Source organism: Macrosteles quadrilineatus, unplaced genomic scaffold (assembly GCF_028750875.1).
Source record: "Macrosteles quadrilineatus isolate MER2022 unplaced genomic scaffold, UCM_ALF_1.0 Scaffold_6__1_contigs__length_79288215, whole genome shotgun sequence".
NCBI classification, from domain to species: Eukaryota; Metazoa; Arthropoda; class Insecta; order Hemiptera; family Cicadellidae; genus Macrosteles; species Macrosteles quadrilineatus.
In genome coordinates this window covers 65,879,838-65,901,259 of record NW_026542599.1, presented here as the reverse complement: position 1 = coordinate 65,901,259, position 21,422 = coordinate 65,879,838, and the positions used below count along the sequence as shown (strand labels likewise).

Here is a 21,422-nt window from a genome sequence, read left to right as displayed (position 1 = left end):
TCTTGAGATCAATGGCATATTATTTCAAATCCTTGAGAAACTGTACCTTCTGATTATATAAACTATTTACGAAGCGGTTTGTACTGTTTTGACCTACTAAATAGGACCTTTAAGAAGATCTACTACTCGAGGTATGCTTACGTTTAGGAATTCGTCCCTCGATGATTCGAAAGATCTATTAATTCATTAAAGTTAATGTTATTATCAACGTGTACGCATTAATTGAGATACATTAATTATTGACACGTTTCTGTTTAAAAAAATCTGATTAAGTGGGCCCGGTGGGGGAAGTTAGAGGTGTTTCGTTATAAGTTAAACGAATAGGAGGGCCTATTGCGGGCAGGGGTGCCATTCTGTCGGTTACTGTTACGAGTGATTGTCACCCTTGCAGCCCCCGTCAGCTTGTCACCACGACAGATTGGCACCACCCCTTTCTCGAGGTACCCATCTGTCGTGTACTGTTACGACTGATTAGAACCTTTGCGGCCGCCGTCAGCTTGTCACCACGACGGATTGGCACCACCCCTTTCTCGGGGTTCCAATCTGTCGGTTACCGTACACGTCTGATCGTCACCTCTAGGAGGGGTGCCAATCTGACGTGGTGCCAATCTGTCGTGGTGACTATCAGATTCGTACCCCATTGGTTAATTTGATCAGTTAGCTCTCGGTCGAAAATAAACTTTCATGTTTTACTCCACTATGTATGACGAAGGAATTGGGACATAAGTTATATTATTCTAACCTTAACTTTACAGAAAGGCATATGCAGAGACAATGCTACGGAACCGAGAGTCATTTACCATGACTACGTGGATGTGATAAGAGAAAGTGAGAAGGCTTTGCAGCAGGCTGTGGCTAAGATTGGACCTATTTCTGTCGCCATTGACGCCAGACACCACTCCTTCCTACTGTACAAAAGCGGTAACGTTGATCATAAATACACACACATTCAAAGGTTTATTGCGGACATTTTCTATTACGATGGTAAAAAATAATACACAACGTTTTAGGATCTGGAGTCCAATCCCGTCCTCAGGTGGAAAAACTTAACCAACACATTACAGCTTAAAGTAGACGCCCAACCTAAGTTGGAATACACTACAGAGTGTAACGCACTAGACCCTTAACCTAACCTAACCAGGTTCGGCCCATGGCTGCCCAACCGTCATAAGCAGTCACAAAGCTCCGAAGGTGATTAAACAACACAGAAATTACAAAATACCATTAAATTTCAGTCAAAATATATATATATATATAAGTACAATTACAAACCATTACAAGTAGCCTACTCAATATTTGTTGGTAAACAATTAATAAATTCAAGTACCTACATAAAATGACAAAATGATATTAAAAGTTAGGCCTACAAAATTGGTGAAAAGTTCACCTTAAACAGTTGAACGATTAACGATCGAGCGTAAGTCGTGACATAATGATTTACAAAGTCAAGAAGACAAGATTTCAAATAAAATTTTAAGATTTATATCAGAACCTAACTTAGGCACTAGGGGCAAATTTAGAATGAGAGGCCGAATAAGTAAATTTAGAGACAAAGAAAAACCAATCGTGCCCACTAGGCCGGTCAAGAAAACTGAAATAAATTCTAACTAGGCTAAGTTACAAAAGAAAATACTGACACATTATTTTAGATTGGTGTTAAAAGATCACTGATGTACTGTAAAATTACATGGGCTAACAATGGAGGCTGGACCGAGGATGTCCCACACACTATTTAACAGTTTGACGAGTAGAACGGAACGTATCAAAATGGAGTTGAAATTTTTAATTTGGCTAGTAACTGAGTCTGTAATAGGCCAGAGTAATAATGGAACAACACCACCTGGCATAACTGTAGGATGGTCACAGTAGGTAGGCTTCCACCGATGACAACCTGCGATGTGGCGCAGCATGGATCACCAATAAGGTAGACAGCCCAAACTCCGGCAGCGCTGTCCAAACTCCGGCAGCGCTGTCCAAACTCCGGCAGCGCTGTCCAAACTCCGGCAGCGGTGTCCAAATGCCGGCAGCGGTAGCTTCTTACATGGTCAGCGGGATGTGTGTGTGTGTGTGGTCCTCGGTCCTCTCTTCATGGCCTCATCACAGGTCTCAGATCAGGCTGGTGTCAGTCATAGCCCGGGAGCCCTTTCAACATAATTCACAGCCAATAATATCTTGTAAAACACAGGCCTACTTCAATTACAGGTTAAGATAGCACCCTTGATTGAAAATCTGTACTAGGCCTAGGCCATAGTTTGACTCTTGAAGAATATAAACTTCTACTAGTTAGGCTAGTTTTAAACAAAATTCAGTCTTACAGGTAACAAGGCTTAGGTAGGGTGAAGCCCTAGCCTACATTGTAAAACTAACATAAGACAGTACCACTTGCAGTCGTTACAAAAAAATTACTTTTACAACAAAATGACCCTAAATATATAAGATAATACACTTAAACAAAGAAATTACACTTGAACAAAGAATCTACACTTGGACAAAGAATAGGCCTAGCCTATAATAAATTTCACATTTCTCTAAACCTTTGTTCGATTCAGGTGAGAGACCGTACAGTCCCAAGTCTCAGATCCATGGACCTAAATAAATCGCTGAAAGTTTACTTGACTCAGAACAAAGTAATTACTCACAATAAAATACTTAAACAAACTTACCACAACTGAAAATAAAACTTTAACATTGTGGCCACACGTGGTAATCCTGCCAGTGTGTGGAGCAACAGAAAAAACTAACTCAATTGATTAATTAACGATGAAAATCACTTACCCAACATAATTCATTTTACGAAGACATATTTAGTAGCTCGCCCCTTTGATGAAACAATGATTCACAGTGTCCGAAGACGACATGTTAACTCAAAATTCAACTTCCAACGAGAAAGGGGAAAAGATGTCGAGCAGTAGCTAATTTGGCTAATTTCTAAAATAGCCCTTTTAACCTAAAACTAAAACTTTCTGTACAGACTAGGGGAAAACTTTTCCAAGTTTCCTTTCAATACAAAACGAAAGAGCTATCATCTGACACTACAAGTAAGAAATACCCCCGCCGCAGCAAACCTGACGCCTAAGCGAATTTCCATTTGGCTGAATTGATTTTCAATTTATCTATTTAAATAACATTAGGTTTAACGAGTACCTAGGTTTGCTGCTACAAGGAAACTAATAAAGTCTGTGTTTTAAGTAAAATAATTATTGCTTAGTATAAAATGAATATATTTGCCAAGTTTGATCAAAAGATATCCATAAACAAGCAAACTACAACATTTTACAATATTCTCCATAAGAATAACATGGGAATTTTAAATTTACCATTTTTTTAGTTTTCTCCGTAACCAATAACCGTACAAAAACACTTTGATATACTGAATTGTTTGTTTTTTTAAGCTCTTTAAGAAGGTTTAGAGAAAAATTGGGAAATTTTGTGTTTTGAGCGTCAAAAGTGAGAAAAACCAATTTTTACCCCATAAAACCCCCCATAAAACCCTGTTCCCATGGTCCGATCATGCTGGATCGCGAACTCATTCAAGTTTATCCCGCCTTACACCTTCAAACCAAATTTCATCAAAATCGGATAAAAATTACTCAAGTTATCGTGTTCACGGACACACACACATATATATATATATATATATATATATATATATATATATATATATATATACATATATAAAAATTTGAACGAGTGCTGTTTTTGGCCTCTGGGGACATCAAAATGAAAAAGTAAATCGGTCCCGGGCCTAAGTCTTACCATGAGACCTACGGTAATAGCTACTTCCCTATAGGGAAATTCGCTAAAAAAAGGCTTTATCAAAATTTGTGACCTCCATCCTTTTAACATTTACCGATTCGCAGCAGTAAAGTCATGATACAACATGCAAATAACCAATCACAAAACACTATAGGCCTAGTCTATATAATTCATTTTTGAAAAAAAAAAACAACCGACTTCAAACGCTCTAAAAAGAATGAAATAATTTCAATAAAGTAAACTTTTGTACTAGTCAAGCTCAGGTAGCTTAAGTCGGCGCTGCTCTATGATGATTTTGATACAAAATTGAAATAGGATGTCCATATTGCAGGTGACTATTTATAAGTAGAGGTGTTAATCTGCATGTCTTTTTCATAGTTATGCGTTGGGTGTTATTTTATTACCGTAACTAAACATCGGCATTATAGTGGTAGGGCATATTAACGAGTATCTTTAAAAAGATTATTATGCATTTAAATGTTTCTAACTTGGAAAAGTAACGTTTTAATACTAAACTAGCTTCTTTTCCTTATCATAATATCAAAATAAACAAGCTGCTATACCCGTGCTTTGCAACGGGAAGAAAATGTGACCTAGAGAGCTATTAAAGTAATCCTGATGTGTGTTTTAAAATACGGCAACTTTATGATTTAGTTTGAAAATATAAACTGATTTAAAAGTGTAAACCTGCTTACTTTCAAACCCCTACTTTTTATGTTAATAGATCCAAAATAATATCACAACATACCTTAGTGTAGCAATAACATAAATTGTTTCATATTGATGCTTCACGAATGACATGTTTTACCATAATTCTTCAACTTCAGTCAAGCCTCTTTACATTTAGCTTACTATATAAATTACAAAATGAAACTTTGCGCAATTCTATACAAAACGTAAACAAACTTTCTTTAAAACCAAACATAACCCTCCTAAATCTACATAAAGCTTCACAAACATCTTTTTCGAGTAAATAAACAAACACCATTCATTGTACTGACCAGCTGTTTCATTAACTAAATTAAATTAAATCATGTAAACTTGGGAAGCATGGCAGGCGTAGCCCTTTGGAAATCAGCCTGTGGGGCAGAGCCCTTAGGAAATTCGTCCATATCAAAACTTGTCAGCAAATATACACACTCTAAGCTTCATTTGTATGTGCCATATGCCTATATTTTTATTTGGTAAATGGCCTTAACCGTTTACATAAAATGTGATTGTATCACTTTAATAATATAATAGATTATTTTCCTATTCATATAGAACATTTGTGTGTGTTATTTTCATAATGCATTCATTCTAAAGTAAACATAAAATACAAGAAAACTAGAGAACCCGTGCGGCTCAATGAGCCGCATAGTATGAAGCATAACGCCGAGAAAACCGTCATGCTTAAATTCGAGTAATTCTAGTTACATCTCAAGAGTTGTTTAAACACATGTTAGAAACTAATTTTAAATATTTGTATTTGCGTCGTCAAGGTTCACCTACATTATTTCTCAGTTTAAACTGATATCTTAACTTCTAAAGAACGCTAAACGATCTTCTTCAATTCCATATTTAACATGACGCTACAAAGTTTTTCCAGCATTTGAGAATTGAAGAAAACTGTTGCCTTACTGATAACCTGTGCTAAGTAATTTAAGTTGGGTTACTTTATTTCTTTTATTTGAGACATTCCCCTAATAAACGAATTTATTTCCTTAGAGAATCCTGAAAAGTGGGGTGATACAGTATTAACCATTTTATGTGCTCCATTTTTTTTACCCGCAAATTCCGGGTTACCAGCTGGACAGCCATAATGTCAAATCTGCTTTGAATAGGCTTAAGGCAGCAACACCAATGAAAGTTGGTTAACGTATTTTAACGTGTTGTCTATCAGTCACAGTATATGCTCCGAATCAGAACGTTCTCAAGTTGTTCAAGGGAGTTTCTCTTAATACTTATCCAAAAGTTTTGAAAGTATGGATTCATTTTCGAAAAAGGTTATGGATAACTCTTGTAGCTAACTTATAAGATTTGGATTTAATTTTCATTTTCTCATTTTGAGCAGCGTATATTATTATTTGTCTCTCCTGAATCATTAAAATAGACTTGACCGTAACTACTTGATCGTTGAATACATAAACACTAAATCCTTCACTTTTATGTTTGTACTAACATTGCCACTAAAACTTTCAATAGCAAATGAGTTTTTGAAACTTCTTATTTTTGAATTGAAATGCCTGGATTGTGTTGGTGAATTCAGTCAAACAACTTTGTAGGCCTATAAAGTTTGTCCGAGGAATTGGCAACATAACCTACAAGTAAACAATCCTCATTTGCGTTTTTCTCAATTGAAGTAGAGCGAGTAAAACAAAAGTTAACAATAAAAACATAAGGTCCGCCAAGATTTCGAATAATCTTTTTGCTTGACTTATCATAGTCAAGGCATTATTATAGTTTCTAATAAATGTTTTGAAATATCTTGATCCGTCAGTGTCAGAAGTAAACATTTCTTGCATGCATTCATTTCATCTGACATTATAGGCAAGCAAGTTTACTTTACCACCGTGACAACACTATGTGCTTGTATATTTTATCACTTCCAAAGTAAGTTGCATAGCAGAGCTGGCAAATATTATTCATCTCACCAAGTGAATGTGTATCTGGATGGGTATCTGTTAGACCAAGTCTCTCTTTTTCTACTCTCCTCATACGCATAAGATATCTTATTATTAATGGTCTCATCCTCCCGTTTTCAATATATCTTCTTTGAAACATTTCAATATTTTTTCATTTTTTGTTCTTTCAACAAAAGTGATTAACTGTTTAGCTTGGTCTTAACCGGCTGAATATTAACAAACATTAATATTCACTCCCAAAAAGCTAATGGGCGCATTCTGGGAACATGTACCGGTGCACCGGTGCAGATTAACCGGTGACTTATTCACTGGTACCGCCCCGGGGCAAGAGTCTTGGTATTCCAGAATGATTATTCATCGGTTTAAGGTACACATCGGATTATAATTTAACATTCACCTATTATTTACTTTATAATATTTAAACCAAACAAACTTGTTCTCACAGAATAAATTATTTGAAAATTATTCACTTAATACGTAATAAAACACCCACGTAGAATAAATTGTTCGAACTCATTACGCATCATAACCTATAATAAAACTGATGAACATTATTCGATAGACCCGCCATCTTGCCGTAGCTGCATGATGTTGTCGTTGTCGAATAAACTGGCCGGTGCATAAATCTTGCACCGGTGGAGGAAAAAGAGGAAATAGCTGTCTGCTAGGTTAACTCACCGGTCTCCCAGAACGACACTTTTATGCACCGATGCACCGGTACATGTTCCCAGAACGTGTCAATGAGTTTCTTTTTATAAACAGCTGTTTGTTTTTAAATTTGTTCTATGCATTTCTTATGGGGAAAATCTGACCTTTGAGAGGGCCTCACGCCCTTAAGAGTAAGAATTTTTAAATTAAAAAACCTTATTGCAAAACTACGTATTGAGACAAATCTTCTGACACCTTAAACGTTGAAATTGGTTCACAAATAAGGGAGGAGTTGCGTTAACAAAAAACGGCTTCACGTATTATATACATAGATAGATAGATACTTCCTTTGATATATAAACAAAATAGTTCAGTATGTTTTTTATATATTTACCTAACCCTCCATGTTAAACTTCCCTATCCCAAGCGTGATGTATACAACTTCCTTACTTCTCGAGTGATGTAAAGTTGAAAAAAACTCACTCGGTGATGTAATGAAACCCATTTAAATAACATTGAGTGCTTAACTTAAAAAAATATACCTCAATGGAGGCTTCGACGTCCAACGCTAGAAATCAGCTGTGCGCTTGAATGTTTTATGCTTTAAAGTATTTTCCTAACCTAGCTTTTGTTTGTCAAAGAACGTTACTGTTAGACGATGAGTGAAATGGACAATGAAAAATATTGTACGTAAACCCATGTATATTGTCGGGTCAGGTAAAATCTTGTACGTTACACGTTGCGCAATATCTATAATATTAAAATGAAACAGGTTTTTTTATTTCACGATTCTGAATCAACCACTCGACGTATTTTCATGATTTTTGTGTTGAAAAAAAGATAATTTTGAGAACTAGGGAATGTCGAAGCCATAATTTTAGTTTAGGGTCCCAGTTATTTAGAAATTAAGTTTTAATTTTTGAAAAGTCTAGCAGCCGACGCTAAGATTCTAAACTAACTATTGGTGTAATATAATTTGTTTTACCATAACAGCTGTTTACGATTCAGCGTTTGTAACACAAATTCAGCATTTGGATAAAATTAAAAGACTTACTAAGGGTTGACTTATTTATACTATGTGTAATGCTAATCATTGATACGTTCAATCCTTCGATAAGAGGATGACAGATTATTTAAATATACATAGGTAAAATACTAGGATATTCAAACGATTTTTTTAAATAAATCTTTGCAATCATCGGTTTGTTTTAGTACAACATAATTTTCTTTTAACTAACAGCTGGGTAAATTTAAATATAAAAATGCTCTGTAGAACTATGAGGTTATTTTATTTACTCTGTCATTGATTTTTAGGAATAGTAAGATTAGGAGACCACCGAGAAAAGTAACATCATATATATATAAAAGTCGAGGCTCTGTACACGAGTCTTATAAAAAGGATATGCAAATTATTATACTGCTCAACTTTGTTAGAAAAGGGTAGGAAAATCCATTTTTTACACGTTTTAATTGATCTTGGTTTGTTTACAATCAATGTTTTTGAATTATTAAACTTTGTTTGGATTAGGCCCGGAAATATTGATGTCATAAATAAGGAGATCAAGAATCCTCAGGAATACAATTTTAAATTACCACCACAACCCAGACGGGTTTTATCCAAAGATATACATATATGAATGACATAGATTGAGCACAACGTAATCATTGACCTAGGATACTGCAATTAGACTAACCATCCTTTTATGAAATCTAAAAAGTTGTTTGGCGTGTGTTTAATTTTGGTTACGTTTGGAGGCGCTGAATATTTTATAGTTTAAATAAATGAATATGGGGAATTACGGTGTACATAGATTCAATGAGGGTGGTTTAATTAGAACTGATAACGGAATGGATAATAAACATAGACAATTAATTACGTCACTAGCTTTACCAGCGTGTTTTACGTTTTAAATTCCTTAAAAATGTGACCAGTTCTTTTGTTAAAATGAATATTATTTTATTTTTGACTCAGCTGTTTACCAAAACAACTATATGTTGTTGTTTTTACTTTTCTTTGTTTACACTTAATTATTTAGCAATTGATGCAGTGAAATTGATATAAATGATATGTGTGGACGATTCGTTTAAAGATGTCAGGACACCAACGTTATAATTAGTCCAGGCGCTGAGGGGGTTTGAGCATGCATAAAAGTGTAACGAAATTTGACTTTTGACTGTTGCTATGGGTACCTAGTAGATGAAGAAAATCGATGTTGTCGCATTTCTAGCTGGTTAATAACATGGGTGGGAGGGGGTGAAGTTGGGGGGCCGCCCGGGGGGCCGCCACGCACAAAATAGCTTATATCTCGAGAACCAAAAGTCATATGAATACGTTAGACATGTCAAACTGTGTAGAAAAATGCATTCTACAAAGAGATTATGTAGTAGTTTCACGGAAATTGACAAGAAGTTACTAAAAATTATATTTTTTAAATTTACGATAAGTATAATCAGGGGTATAATGGTTTTTGTTGTTGTTCAGAACCATTAATTTTTTAATTGACAACTTTTGAGAGTAGTACACAATAGGTAAATAGTACTTCTGTATAATGAAACTATTGCGGTTCATAACCTAACAGCTATACAATCCTCAGATCCAATAAACATAACACAAACAAATGCGCAAAACGCGTCGCGGTCATTGTTCCTGCTGCCGTAACTATTAATGGCGAGTACAGTTCAAGCTGAGACTTATATTATACTTTTAGAAAGATGGAGATTCTGAGGATTCATTTATATATATATATAAAATAGTATTGAGCGACTATTATGTAGCGGGAAATATATTTTGTAAAAGAAGAGAGTTCAAAATATATTTTGGTGGTGGATCGTTTCCATCACCATCTGAAACTGCAATAAATTCACTACAATTTATATATCTCCGAATCTGAGGTTGGTTATAACAATTTTGTGTATAGTTCTTCCGCTTAGAAAGCGACCTCCTCTAGCATTGGTTTAGCATTAGCACGCAGGTCCTTTTCTATGCGGCCGAACTATAGTTTTGAAAAGGTCATAAAAATTATGTTTTCGTAAAAAAATGTTAACATTTCACATTCTGACGTAAATTACTCAGGAAATTTCGATTTCAACTACATTTAACTATACATTTTTAGAAAGAGCTTTTACTCTTAATTATGCAGTGTAAAAAGGCTTCAAATACAAGCTAGGAATACAATGGAAACTCCATGTACAGTATCTAAACTTAAATTTATTTCATTACAATACAAAATTGATGGTAAAAGAAAAGAAACTAAGGGTTCACAATAAAAGTTTACAAAGGGTGGCAAATGAATTTACAAATTTAGGCTTTAGGCTTTAAGCTTTACCTATTACAATAGTTCTAATTTAGGTTGAGGGGTTATATTGCATGGATCTTTATCCCAGGTGGGGTGATCGAGCGACGTTTGAATTTAATCTTGTGATTATATATAGCCTAATTAAATTTTGTTTTGAAATATAAATTATGTTCGATTTATTTTCTGATAGGTTGAATTAATTAATGTTCTGAATAAGCTTCTATTAGTTTCTTGACTTTTAAATTCTGGTACAAAAGTTCAAAAGTTAGCCTTAAATATGTTGTAATGGCTTCGATCCAAGGAAAGAAAATGTCTGCTGGAGTGATCTCACCAAAATTGATGTCTTCTTCACTGTTTAATTTCTGGTTGTTGTGTGGTTATTAATGTTTGTAACAAGGACGGATCTTCTTTAATCAAATTTCACTCATTTATTCCAAATATATGCACTTTTTTATACATTTTTATATTAAAATATGCAGTTTACAATTTATATCTTCATACTAGCTCAGCACTCTTGGAAGTGAGGAAGGTTTGATGCATTGTTGCATTCACATATGTCAATGCTGACTTTATCATGGAAAATTGTAGGCCACTGTTCACACATATATTATAACAATTTTCATTTGCTAAAGAGCTAAATTTGAATTTTGACAAGTTATTTAAGTAAAATTATATTGAATTTGAAGCAATTTTGTTACAAAAAGTTATAGGTTATTATATATTTACATGAAATAAGGTTATTTGAAAATGTTCTATATTATAATGTATTGAATCAATTACCTATTGGTCTGCTTGGCCATATATTATACAAGGTTTGATAAAGGGAGATGGATTGACATATTGATAAAAATAAAAAAATATGGTAAAAATTAAATTATTCTATTGAAAATTTTTGTGAAAATACTAAATTGTTACTGTTGATGCAATAAATTTATTTCTCATACAACAATTAAATACAATTCGGTTTTTAAAATAGTTTGGTAGTTTTTTATATTTTTTTTAATGCGTATTAAAAAAAAAACATTGATATTTCTACGTAAGGAATCATATTTTACACAACCTTAACATTTGGATAATATGGATAAAAACATTATTTTTATGATTTTTGAGGGTGGATTCAGACATTTATAATTTGCATAATCCAAAAATTTGCAAACCTCTTGCTACTACACCTAAAAGCATTGCTGAAAAATATATCTAATATATAAAATTCTCGTGTCACAGTGTTTGTCTGCAAACTCCTCCGGAACGACCTCACCGATCGTTATGAAATTTGGTGTGTAAATTCTGTAGGTATGCGAATCGGACGTGAACTATTTCCCGTTTCGAAATTCTTAAAAGGGCTCCGCCCCAGTGGCTCTGGAGTTTCCCATGTTAACCTTATGAGAAAATGGAATTAATGAATCTTAACAGCTGTTTCAATTAAACAAGTCGGTTCTGTTCTATGATGTTCAATAGCATTAAAGTTACAAGGATTACCAACAGGGTGCAGCACTATTATTTCTTTTACATTTATGACAACAGCTAATTTGCAACCAAAAGGTGAGTGAGCGTAGCGAACGAGCTCCAACCCAAAGGTGAGTGAGCGTAGCGAACGAACTTCAACTAGGACGTGATTGAGCGATGCGAACGAGATCATCTTGAAAATTAAACGTAACGGTACTTTCTTTCCATCGGTCTGTCTTAGGGGAAACCTATAACTTAGGCGATACGAAGTTCGCCGGGTCAGCTAGTATTTTATATTATTATATTCTACATTTATCACTGAAACATAATTGGGGGGTAAACTTGCCTAAAAATGTTCAAATGGACTGTATGTTGAAAGAGCAATATTAAAAACTTGTCACTAATTATTTAACAGATATAATGAGATTGATGAGGTACCTTCCTTTTAACTGAAGTGTTGAGAAGACGAAGCCGGTAGACGTACACGAGTTTCTTCTGCTGGCCAGCTATTGCGTATTGCTCGTACACAGACCCGGACCGGCAGTAGTAGTGTTTCACTTCACAAATGTTCAATAGTTCACTTTTAATATGTGTCACTAATAATAATTAAATATACTTTGGGGTTAAGAGATGAGAGCAGCAATTGGGAGTTAATTGTGCCGGGGACATGTTAGTAGTTGCATGAATGCAAGAAAACTGGGGCGAGATTGGGGTTTTTAGACATCACGTGACAGGACAAAGGTTATTGTATGATATGAAACGTCTGGAAATATCTAGGTAGCGCTTGAATACGGAACAATAATATATAATAGATATCTACTTATATGGCATGTAACTTTTCTCTGGTGAATTATATGATACCACTACAAAAGGGCCAAAATATAACCACCACTGGTACCCAGATAGGGTCAAGGATTGAGAGATAAGAAGTAAAATTATAATGCTTCGAACTTCAACTAATCAGCTGTTTAGGTCGATTTAATTGTTAACGATTGGTGTGATGATTCGTTGCATTACTGTCAGAGACAATGAGGGGTAAAGAAAAAATAACCTCTCTTTTTAAGTTTTGAGTAGTGGTTTTAGGTAATTAAAATACTGTCGCAGGTTAATTAATGCACACAACTGGCGTAAATAGTGTTAACGACACTCGTAGAAGTTTTTAGGGCACTCGCCAAGGCTTGTATTTAACATTTTCTACTCGTATCATTTACACTACCTGTACGCGATCGTCGAAACAGCTGTTGCAACAATTGTGCTGCCTGGTCAGGTGATGGAAACGTTCAACTACCAAATTTTTTTGAACTCTCTTCTTTTACAAACTATATTTTTCGCTACATAATAGTCCCTCAATACTATTTTATATATATATAAATGAATCCTCAGAATCTCCATCTTTCTAAAAGTATAATATAAGTCTCAGCTTGAACTGTACTTGCCATTAATAGTTACGGCAGCAGGAACAATGACCGCGACGCGTTTAGCTCCTTTGTTTGTGTTATGTTTATTGGATCTGAGGATTGTATAGCTGTTAGGTTATGTACCGCAATAGTTTCATTATACAGAAGTACTATTTACCTATTGTGTACTACTCTCAAAAGTTGTCAATTAAAAAATTAATGGTTCTAAACAACAACAAAAACCATTATACTCCTGATTATACTTATCGTAAATTTAAATAATATAATTTTTAGTAACTTCTTGTCAATTTCCGTGAAACTACTACATAATCTATTTGTAGAATGCATTTTTCTGCACAGTTTGACATGTCTAACGTATTCATATGACTTTTGGTTCTCGAGATATAAGCAATTTTGTGCGCGGTGGCCCCCCGGGCGGCCCCCCAACTTCACCCCCTCCCCCCCATGTTATTAACCACCTAGAAATGCGACAACATCGATTTTCTTTATCTACTAGGTACCCATAGCAACAATCAAAAGTCAAATTTCGTTACACTTTTATGCATGTTCAAACCCCCTCAGCGCCTCGACTAAATTATGTGTACTGTGAATTTTATTGGATGTTTTCGTTTTATTTTAGGAAGTTTCTATTCAGACCTACTGGAAATTGTGTATAGTATAAGTAATTGTGTGTTGATATTGATTATGGAAGAGGCAGGTATGCGATGGAATTGGAAGGTGATATCGTTGGCTAGGCCCATACACTTTCTCAATTGATAATTACTCTTTCTACTGTAGGCTGCTATAAAATTTGTCTTTATACGTGTAAGCTAGCTGTTCTGATTTATACACAGTTTTAACTGACTACTCCCATACGTAGGATGGGCTAACACCTCGTTTTATTTTAATCATATTTGCAGTTAGGGCCGCGCCGACTTAAAATATGGAGCTTGACTAATAAAAGTTTACTTTATTGAAATTGTATTTTTTTTACAAAAATGAATTATTTTATGATTTTTAATGACTGTTTTTATAATTTGTTATATATTAATTACTAGAGGTTTTTTAAACAATAAGCAAAACTGTTTGAAACAATCAAAAGTGCCACAGAATAATCATTATTTTTAAACTGCTTGAGTCACCTGTTCAGGTTACATAATCAATGGGTATAAAAATAAACATTTTTAAATATTCCTTAAGAAACAAAGAGTTGTCCGTAATAGACAACTCTTAGGCCTAAAGAAAAACTAAACCTAAAAACTGTCTTTTCTAGAGACATTGAAATGTTAGACATCATCGTTTCCTGCAATCGGTATACTTCTACATTATAAAGAGAAATACAGTAACGTCTCAAGCCTTTTGGAGCAATATGAAAGTTATTCCTCAGCTACCAGCACAACAAAATCTCTAAAAAGTAGAAAATTGGTTGTTATCACGTATAGTACCTTTGGAAAATACATATATGAAAGATTGGTTGAGCTAAAAGTGGTGTAAGCCGGGTAGGTGGTTTTGTTTGCTAAAGATGTAGCCGAAATCACAAATCAGCTTCCTCTAGGACTTGTCTGGACCGCTCCTCAGGCTTCAACCCCTGCAAGACAATGTCCACCAGTTGGTTTTCAGGGATGCCCAGCCGTCCGAAACAGGCATTATAGTATTGATAGATATAGTAACTGGGTAAAGAATATTAATAAACATTCCACATCTGCAAATGCATGTTTAGTAATTAAAATATTTAACACTTTTAAGACGATTGACGATTATGCACTCTCACACTTCATAAGTCGTGTAAGGAATAATTGCATTTAATTTATATTTAGACCAGTTTTACGAATGCTTTGGTTTTCACAATACACTTTTATTTGTAAATATCATACAGCTATTCACTGAAACATCTATGTTTTTGTAAGTCAGAATATTCAATACTAAACCAGAATTACTGTATACACAAATCAGGTCAAACCTTAAAATACCTTTTTTATAGTAACCAAAACAAAATGCATTTTTTCAATGTAATTTATTTATGCTCCATGTCAAGAAATAGTTTATTCAATATGAAGCAACTGTTTCATGAAGAATTGTCTGTAGCTTCATTTAAATGGTTTCAACTAACAGCTGTAGGAATGTTATTATTATTTATTGCCTTCTCTGCACAAATATACCAAAATAAATGTTGAATATTTGTGGTTTTCAGCATTTTTCGCCGAAACAAATATTACACTTAAACATAATATATATATAGGACCAAATAGAAACTCTTCTGGTAATTTTGGTGGTGGAACCATACTGATTGGTAGAAGAATCACGGATAAATTGGTGAACATACATAGAAAAAAAAATATTGCCACAGACAAATTGAGAACCTCCTCCTTTTGTTGGTAGTGGGAAAGTCGGTTAAAAAGGTGTAGTGTGCACGGCTCACACAATGGAACACTAATCGCACGGTTCTCAATGACTCCACCAATGGGCTGCATACAGACTGATCCGCGGTCAGAGGGTAGTTTTGGATCATTCAAACTGGCCCGGGGGTCTGGCAGGTAGATCATAGGGTCGCTTAAAAAATGTGATCTGACTCGCAAGTCGTTGAGGGAGGACGGGAAATTCTCCAGGCTTCTACGGGGAAAAATAAGTTGAGCAACAAACTAAGTATTTCCTTATACAATCACTAATATGATTTAGCCTAATAGCTTATTTTAGCAATTTAGTTGATTTGGGTTAATTATTGCTATCGTATTTTAAAATGCTAGTGGCAAGTCATAAGCCCCTAAAAAACTCAAATGTAAAACAAATTATTGTAATAGGTACTTGTTACTCACCGGTCAGAAGAATACTGCCGCTGTCCTCAGTTGACGACAGTTGGTACTGATAGGCTATTGGGCTTTTCGTAATATGTGGCCAGTTCATATCTTGTATAGCATCCCTCCTTTCATGAAATAAACTTGAGACTCCTGGTAAGATTTTTGTTTTGTTGTAAATTAAAAACTGTCATAACCAATTTCTTCTTTCACAAATCAACACAAAATTCTCCCTTCAAAATAAATTTCTTCTTTCAAAAATTAAAACTCTTTCTTCACACAGATAACAAAATAAAAATTCTTCTCGTACATAATAAAATACTCTTCTTACAGGTCTATAGAATATGTCTTCATAAAAAAAAAAACAGAACAAACTAAACCAATAAAAATTACTTCGTAGGCCTGTATTACATGTCTTGCTTAGTGTTTGTATCGTTCTGGGGTCTTGACGTGACGTCTAGACCGTGTCACTCGTCTGTTAGGTGTATTAGTTTCCATATCGAGTGGTCTCATATCTTGGTCATGTAAAATGTTGTCTACAATTGGAGCTGATTTCTTAGTGGGACTGTCAACTTGGGTCCTGTTGTCGTCTGCTATTCGGTCAGGTTCATTGTGTGTTAGGGCCGCCTTTGGTGCATTTAAGAATTCTCTGTTTCTTCCATACAACTTTCCACTAATATCTACCACGTACGACCTTGGTGATTTCTTCTCAACTATCTTTCCTGGAGACCACTTGGGGTCACATTTTGTCGATTGCTTCCCGTAAACTTCTTGGCTTATGTCTAAATCAGGCAATGTCTTGGAAGTTCTATCGTAATAAAATTTATATTTCCTCTTCTTTAGGCTAAGTTGGTCTTGGACTGAGCACTCTGCCCTTGGTACTAACAAGTTCTTCACTACTGGTATAAGCGTTCTTGTGCGACGAGACATCAAGCGTTGAACAGGACTTGAGTTGACTCCTTCTGTGGGAGTGTTGCGCCACTCTAATAAAGCCATCCATAGATCTTCTGAATTTCTTTCAGTCTTCTTAATTAAGTATTTTGCTATCTTTACAGCTGATTCAGCCTTGCCATTACCTCTCGGGTGATATGGTGACGATGTGACGTGATTAAACTCCCATTCTTTTGCAAATCTGTGAAAGTTAGCTGTTTAAAACTGAGCTTGTGAATTGTCAGTCACCACTGTGAAGTTTTTCTTTGCAATTTTTACCGTAGCGGCAGACATCATATCAGGTAGTCTTCCCAATTCAAAGAAATCTAAGTAATAGTCTACTGTGACTAGATAATTGCCATTTTTGTGGTGAAATATGTCAAGCTCTACTCTCTTCCACGGTAGATCAGGGATTCTTTGGGTCTGCATAGGTAAATGAGCAGGAGCGGGTGATAATTCCAAACAGTCCGAACACTCTTTAACTGTCAATTTAATGTCCTCCGACATATGTGGCCAAAATAATGTGAGCCTTGCCTTTCTGAGACTGGCATCAATGCCTTGATGACTCGAGTGTATCCTGTTTAACATCTCTCTTCGTAGGGATTTTGGCACTACTAAGCGTTCACCCCTAAAAATGAGTCCATCTTGAATACTAATTTCATCTCTGTATGTCCAATATTGTTTCACTTCATTTGGAAGGCTGTCTTTTGCCATTGGCCATCCATCTTGTATGATTTGTTTCATTGCAACAAGCTCTTTGTCCTGGTTGGTGTGCTTTTTTATCTGATCAAGTCGATCTTTGGTGACATTTAAATGCTCCGTGGACGATATTTCTTCCAATCTGTTAAACATATTTTCCTCCTCTTGTAATTGGTGTACTTGCCATGATTCTAAGTCCTTTTCATCATTTCTCGTCATTGTTTGCGCAGCTCGTGACAGGGTGTCTGCTATATACATCGTGCTTCCTTTCTTGTAAACGAGATCAACGTTGTACTTTTGTAGTTTATGCATCATACATTGTAATCGCTTGGGTGCTGACAGAACAGACTATTTGAAGATGTTCAGCAGAGGCTGGTGATCTGTCTCCACCGTTATGTCTTCTTTGCCACATATATACTGACGAAAACGATTGCAAGCGAATAGGATGCTCAGGCATTATTTTTCTATTTGAGCGTAGCGTCTCTCTGTTTGGCTCATTGTCCTAGATGCATAGGCCACTGGTTGGCCTAATTGGATTAAAGCACATCCGAGACTTGTGTCACTGGCGTCACATTGTAGCGTTACCGGTTTAGTGACGTCATAATATCGTAATACCGGAGTTTTTGATAGCATATCTTTTAGATTCTCGAAGGCATTCTTATGGGTAACATCCCATGTCCATGGCACGTCCTTTTGTGTCAGTTGACGTAAGACTTCACACCGATCGAATAACGTAGGGACAAACTTAGCCAGATAGGTTACAAGTCCTAGAAATCTTTGCAGATCGCTCACATTTTTAGGTTGAAGTATCTTCTGAATGGCTAAAATTTTTGTATTGTCTGGTTTTAGACCGTTTTGAGTTAGTACATGACCCATATAGGCTAATTCTTTTTCTCGCAGTTTCAGCTTTTGTTTGTTTAACTTCAAGTTCGTTTGCCGAGCTCGTTCAAGTAAATGCTTCAGCTTTATATCATGGTCTATGACCACTTCATCGTATGTGTCACCACACCCGTAGACCAGAATGTCATCTGCTATGACGTTGACGCCTTCTAAGCCGGATAATAATTCGTTGAGTCGTCTCTGAAATTCCTCTGCTGCCAGCGCTAAGGCGCAACCAACGGTAACGACCTTCAGGAGTCCAAAATGAGGTTAAGAAGCTCGATGGTTCATCTAACTCAACTTGCCAATAGCCATCTTTGGCATCTAAACTAGTAAATACTTTAGCTTTCGCTAAATTTGGTAGAATTTCATCAATCGTTGGAATTTGGTAATGCGATCGTTTTAGAGCCATATTCAGGTCTTTAGGGTCAATACAAATGCGTTTCTTATCGTTACGAGTCACAACAACCATGCTGCTTATCCACTCTGATGGTTCTGCTACTTTTGTGATTAAATTTGTTTCTTTCAATTCTAACAATTTAAGTTTTATTTTTTTGTTTGAGTGCTATTGGTACTCTGCGAGGAGCATGTTTGATAGGAACAACATTACTATCTAATTCTAGATGGTACTTTCCTGGGAGTTTGCCTAGGCCTTCGAAAACATCATTAAACTCACTAAGAATGTCCGCTCTGTCCCAAGGCTTCATCGTTTCTTGCACGGAGCACAGATTCGCTTTAACTTCTATTAGGCCTAGTTTCGCACAAGATTCAGCTGAAATTAAGGGTTTTTGATAAGGGGACTTAACTATTTGAAAGACTAAGTTGTAAACCTTGTTGTCAATACCACATTGCAAGACTTGTTGCCCTACAGGTTCAATGACTTTGCAATCATAGCATTGAGTTTTATTTGACTTGGCCTAAAATGAGGGCTGTGATCACAAATTAGTTTATTGTAATCCTCAACGTTAATCACATTACTGGAAGATCCAGTGTCTAACTGACATTTAAAAGTCCAAAATATACCGTTACAACTTAGTTGTAACTCAGTGAACCATTGCTTCTTCGGTTGATTGTGTACAGTAGGCCTATAAAGAATGCTACTACGGACTTGGAAAAGTGAAAACAAAGAATATTCGCTATCATCATTACTTGATGGTTGTGATTCCTCACCAATAAAATGCAGTTGCTTGCGGTTATATTTAGATTTAGGCCTACTAGAGGTCTGCTGTCTGTTAAAGTTTGCGTTTGGTTTGAAATTAGCTCTGTTAAATTTACCTTGTTTGCATACAATAGAGAAATGGTTAAGTTTACCACAATTTTGACACGTCTTGCCAAATGCAGGACATAGAGATTTTTTCCATTGATGAAGGTTTCCGCAATAGATACAAGTCTTAGGTTTAGAATAACTTGAGTTGGTCCTACCTTGTGAGTAGACAGGCGATGTTTTATTCAATACCTCATCTTCGGTCTCGTTTTGGGTAATAATCCTCTTCAATTGTTTATTTGTAGCTTCATGCGTTTACATGTGTCAATGGCCGAGGTTAACGTTAGCTTAGAATCTCCCAATAGCTTTTTGCGAAGGCTGACATCTGAAACACCTAAAACTAGACGATCACGTATGAGCTCAGACTCCAAGTTCTCATATTTGCATGAGGATGCTAGATGACGCAGCCTACAAACATATTGATCAATGCTTTCATACGCTTCTTGGTTGGCCGAGCCAAATATGAATCTTTCATACACAACGTTTTTGTCAGGTTGAAAATAGGCATCCAAAGCCTCTAAATTTCCTTTGGGCAGAACTTTTTTTGTCATTATCTAAGTCTAGCCTAGTAAAGATCTTTAAACAATCTTTGCCTATGATTGATAAGAGTGTGGCTACTTGCACCTCACGTGGTTTTTTTATCTAAACCTGTAGCAATCGAATAGTTTTCATATTGCAATTTAAAATATATCCAATTTTCTACAACATTGTCACCTTTCACATCCACTTGTGAAGGTGGAGATAGGCCTAGCAATACTGCATTTGTGTCTAAGCCTAGGCCTAGGTTAGAATCTACATTTTTTACCTCAGGCTCTGTTGACTGTCCACCTTTTCCTGGTGGCATTGTTTAGAGATAATATTGAAATAAATTTGATTACCATGTATACTTTTATCATGAAAATCTTGAGTTAAGTAAGTTATTTTTCTTGATGACCGTACGGGCTATGGCTACGACAATCTTGCCGGCTAATCGGTTGATAATGAATAACTGCACATATTTACAAGATATATTACTTTAAACTGCATTAAAACAATAAAAATAACTTCTGGACTGAAAATAAACTAATTTTAGACACTTCCGACAATTAGAAATATGAAAATATGTATTTTTGAAAAAATTTGCAAACTTTTGCAGGTTTATGGTCACCGACGCGCACTGAATAATGGCGATGACGCTTGGTTTCTTTTCAGTCTCTTCTTCTTCTGTAAACAGGCTTGGGGCACCACCGCTGCCACCATGTTACTCACCGGTCAGAAGAATACTGCCGCTGTCCTCAGTTGACTCCTCAGTTGACGACAGTTGGTACTGATAGGTTATTGGGCTTTTGGTAATATGTGGCCAGTTCATATCTTGTATAACAGTACTTGAACAGACTCAGGATCAAATTATCTATGTGTCAGGATAGATATCCCAGTACAACATATCTTTAGTGTAAAAACCCTTTTGTTGTTTGTCTTTGTTTGCTTTTGTCGATATTATTTTCAATAAATAATTAGAATAACTCTAGAGGTTTTGCAACAGTCTCAATTGACTGAAAAAATATGCCACCAGCAAAGTTTTGAATAGCTCTGTTTGGGTCGGGGTAAGTCCTGAATTTGGGCCAAGCAGACACTCGGGCGATATTTTATAATTAATTCATTTGAGGGCGCCACCTTGTTGAGGGTTTACTAACAGGATGCAACAAGGAACC

General features: G+C 35.6%; 1 protein-coding gene across 1 annotated transcript in view; it reads left to right on the top strand.

The window, feature by feature from the left end:
- The window catches only part of LOC128996757 (procathepsin L-like), a 108,260-nt gene that overhangs the window by 77,004 nt on the left and 9,834 nt on the right, over positions 1-21,422 (top strand). Inside the window, exon 6 of the mRNA XM_054422209.1 lies at positions 756-921. Within this exon, the coding sequence (XP_054278184.1) occupies positions 756-921 (166 nt within the window). The remainder of the gene's footprint in view (positions 1-755; positions 922-21,422) is intronic.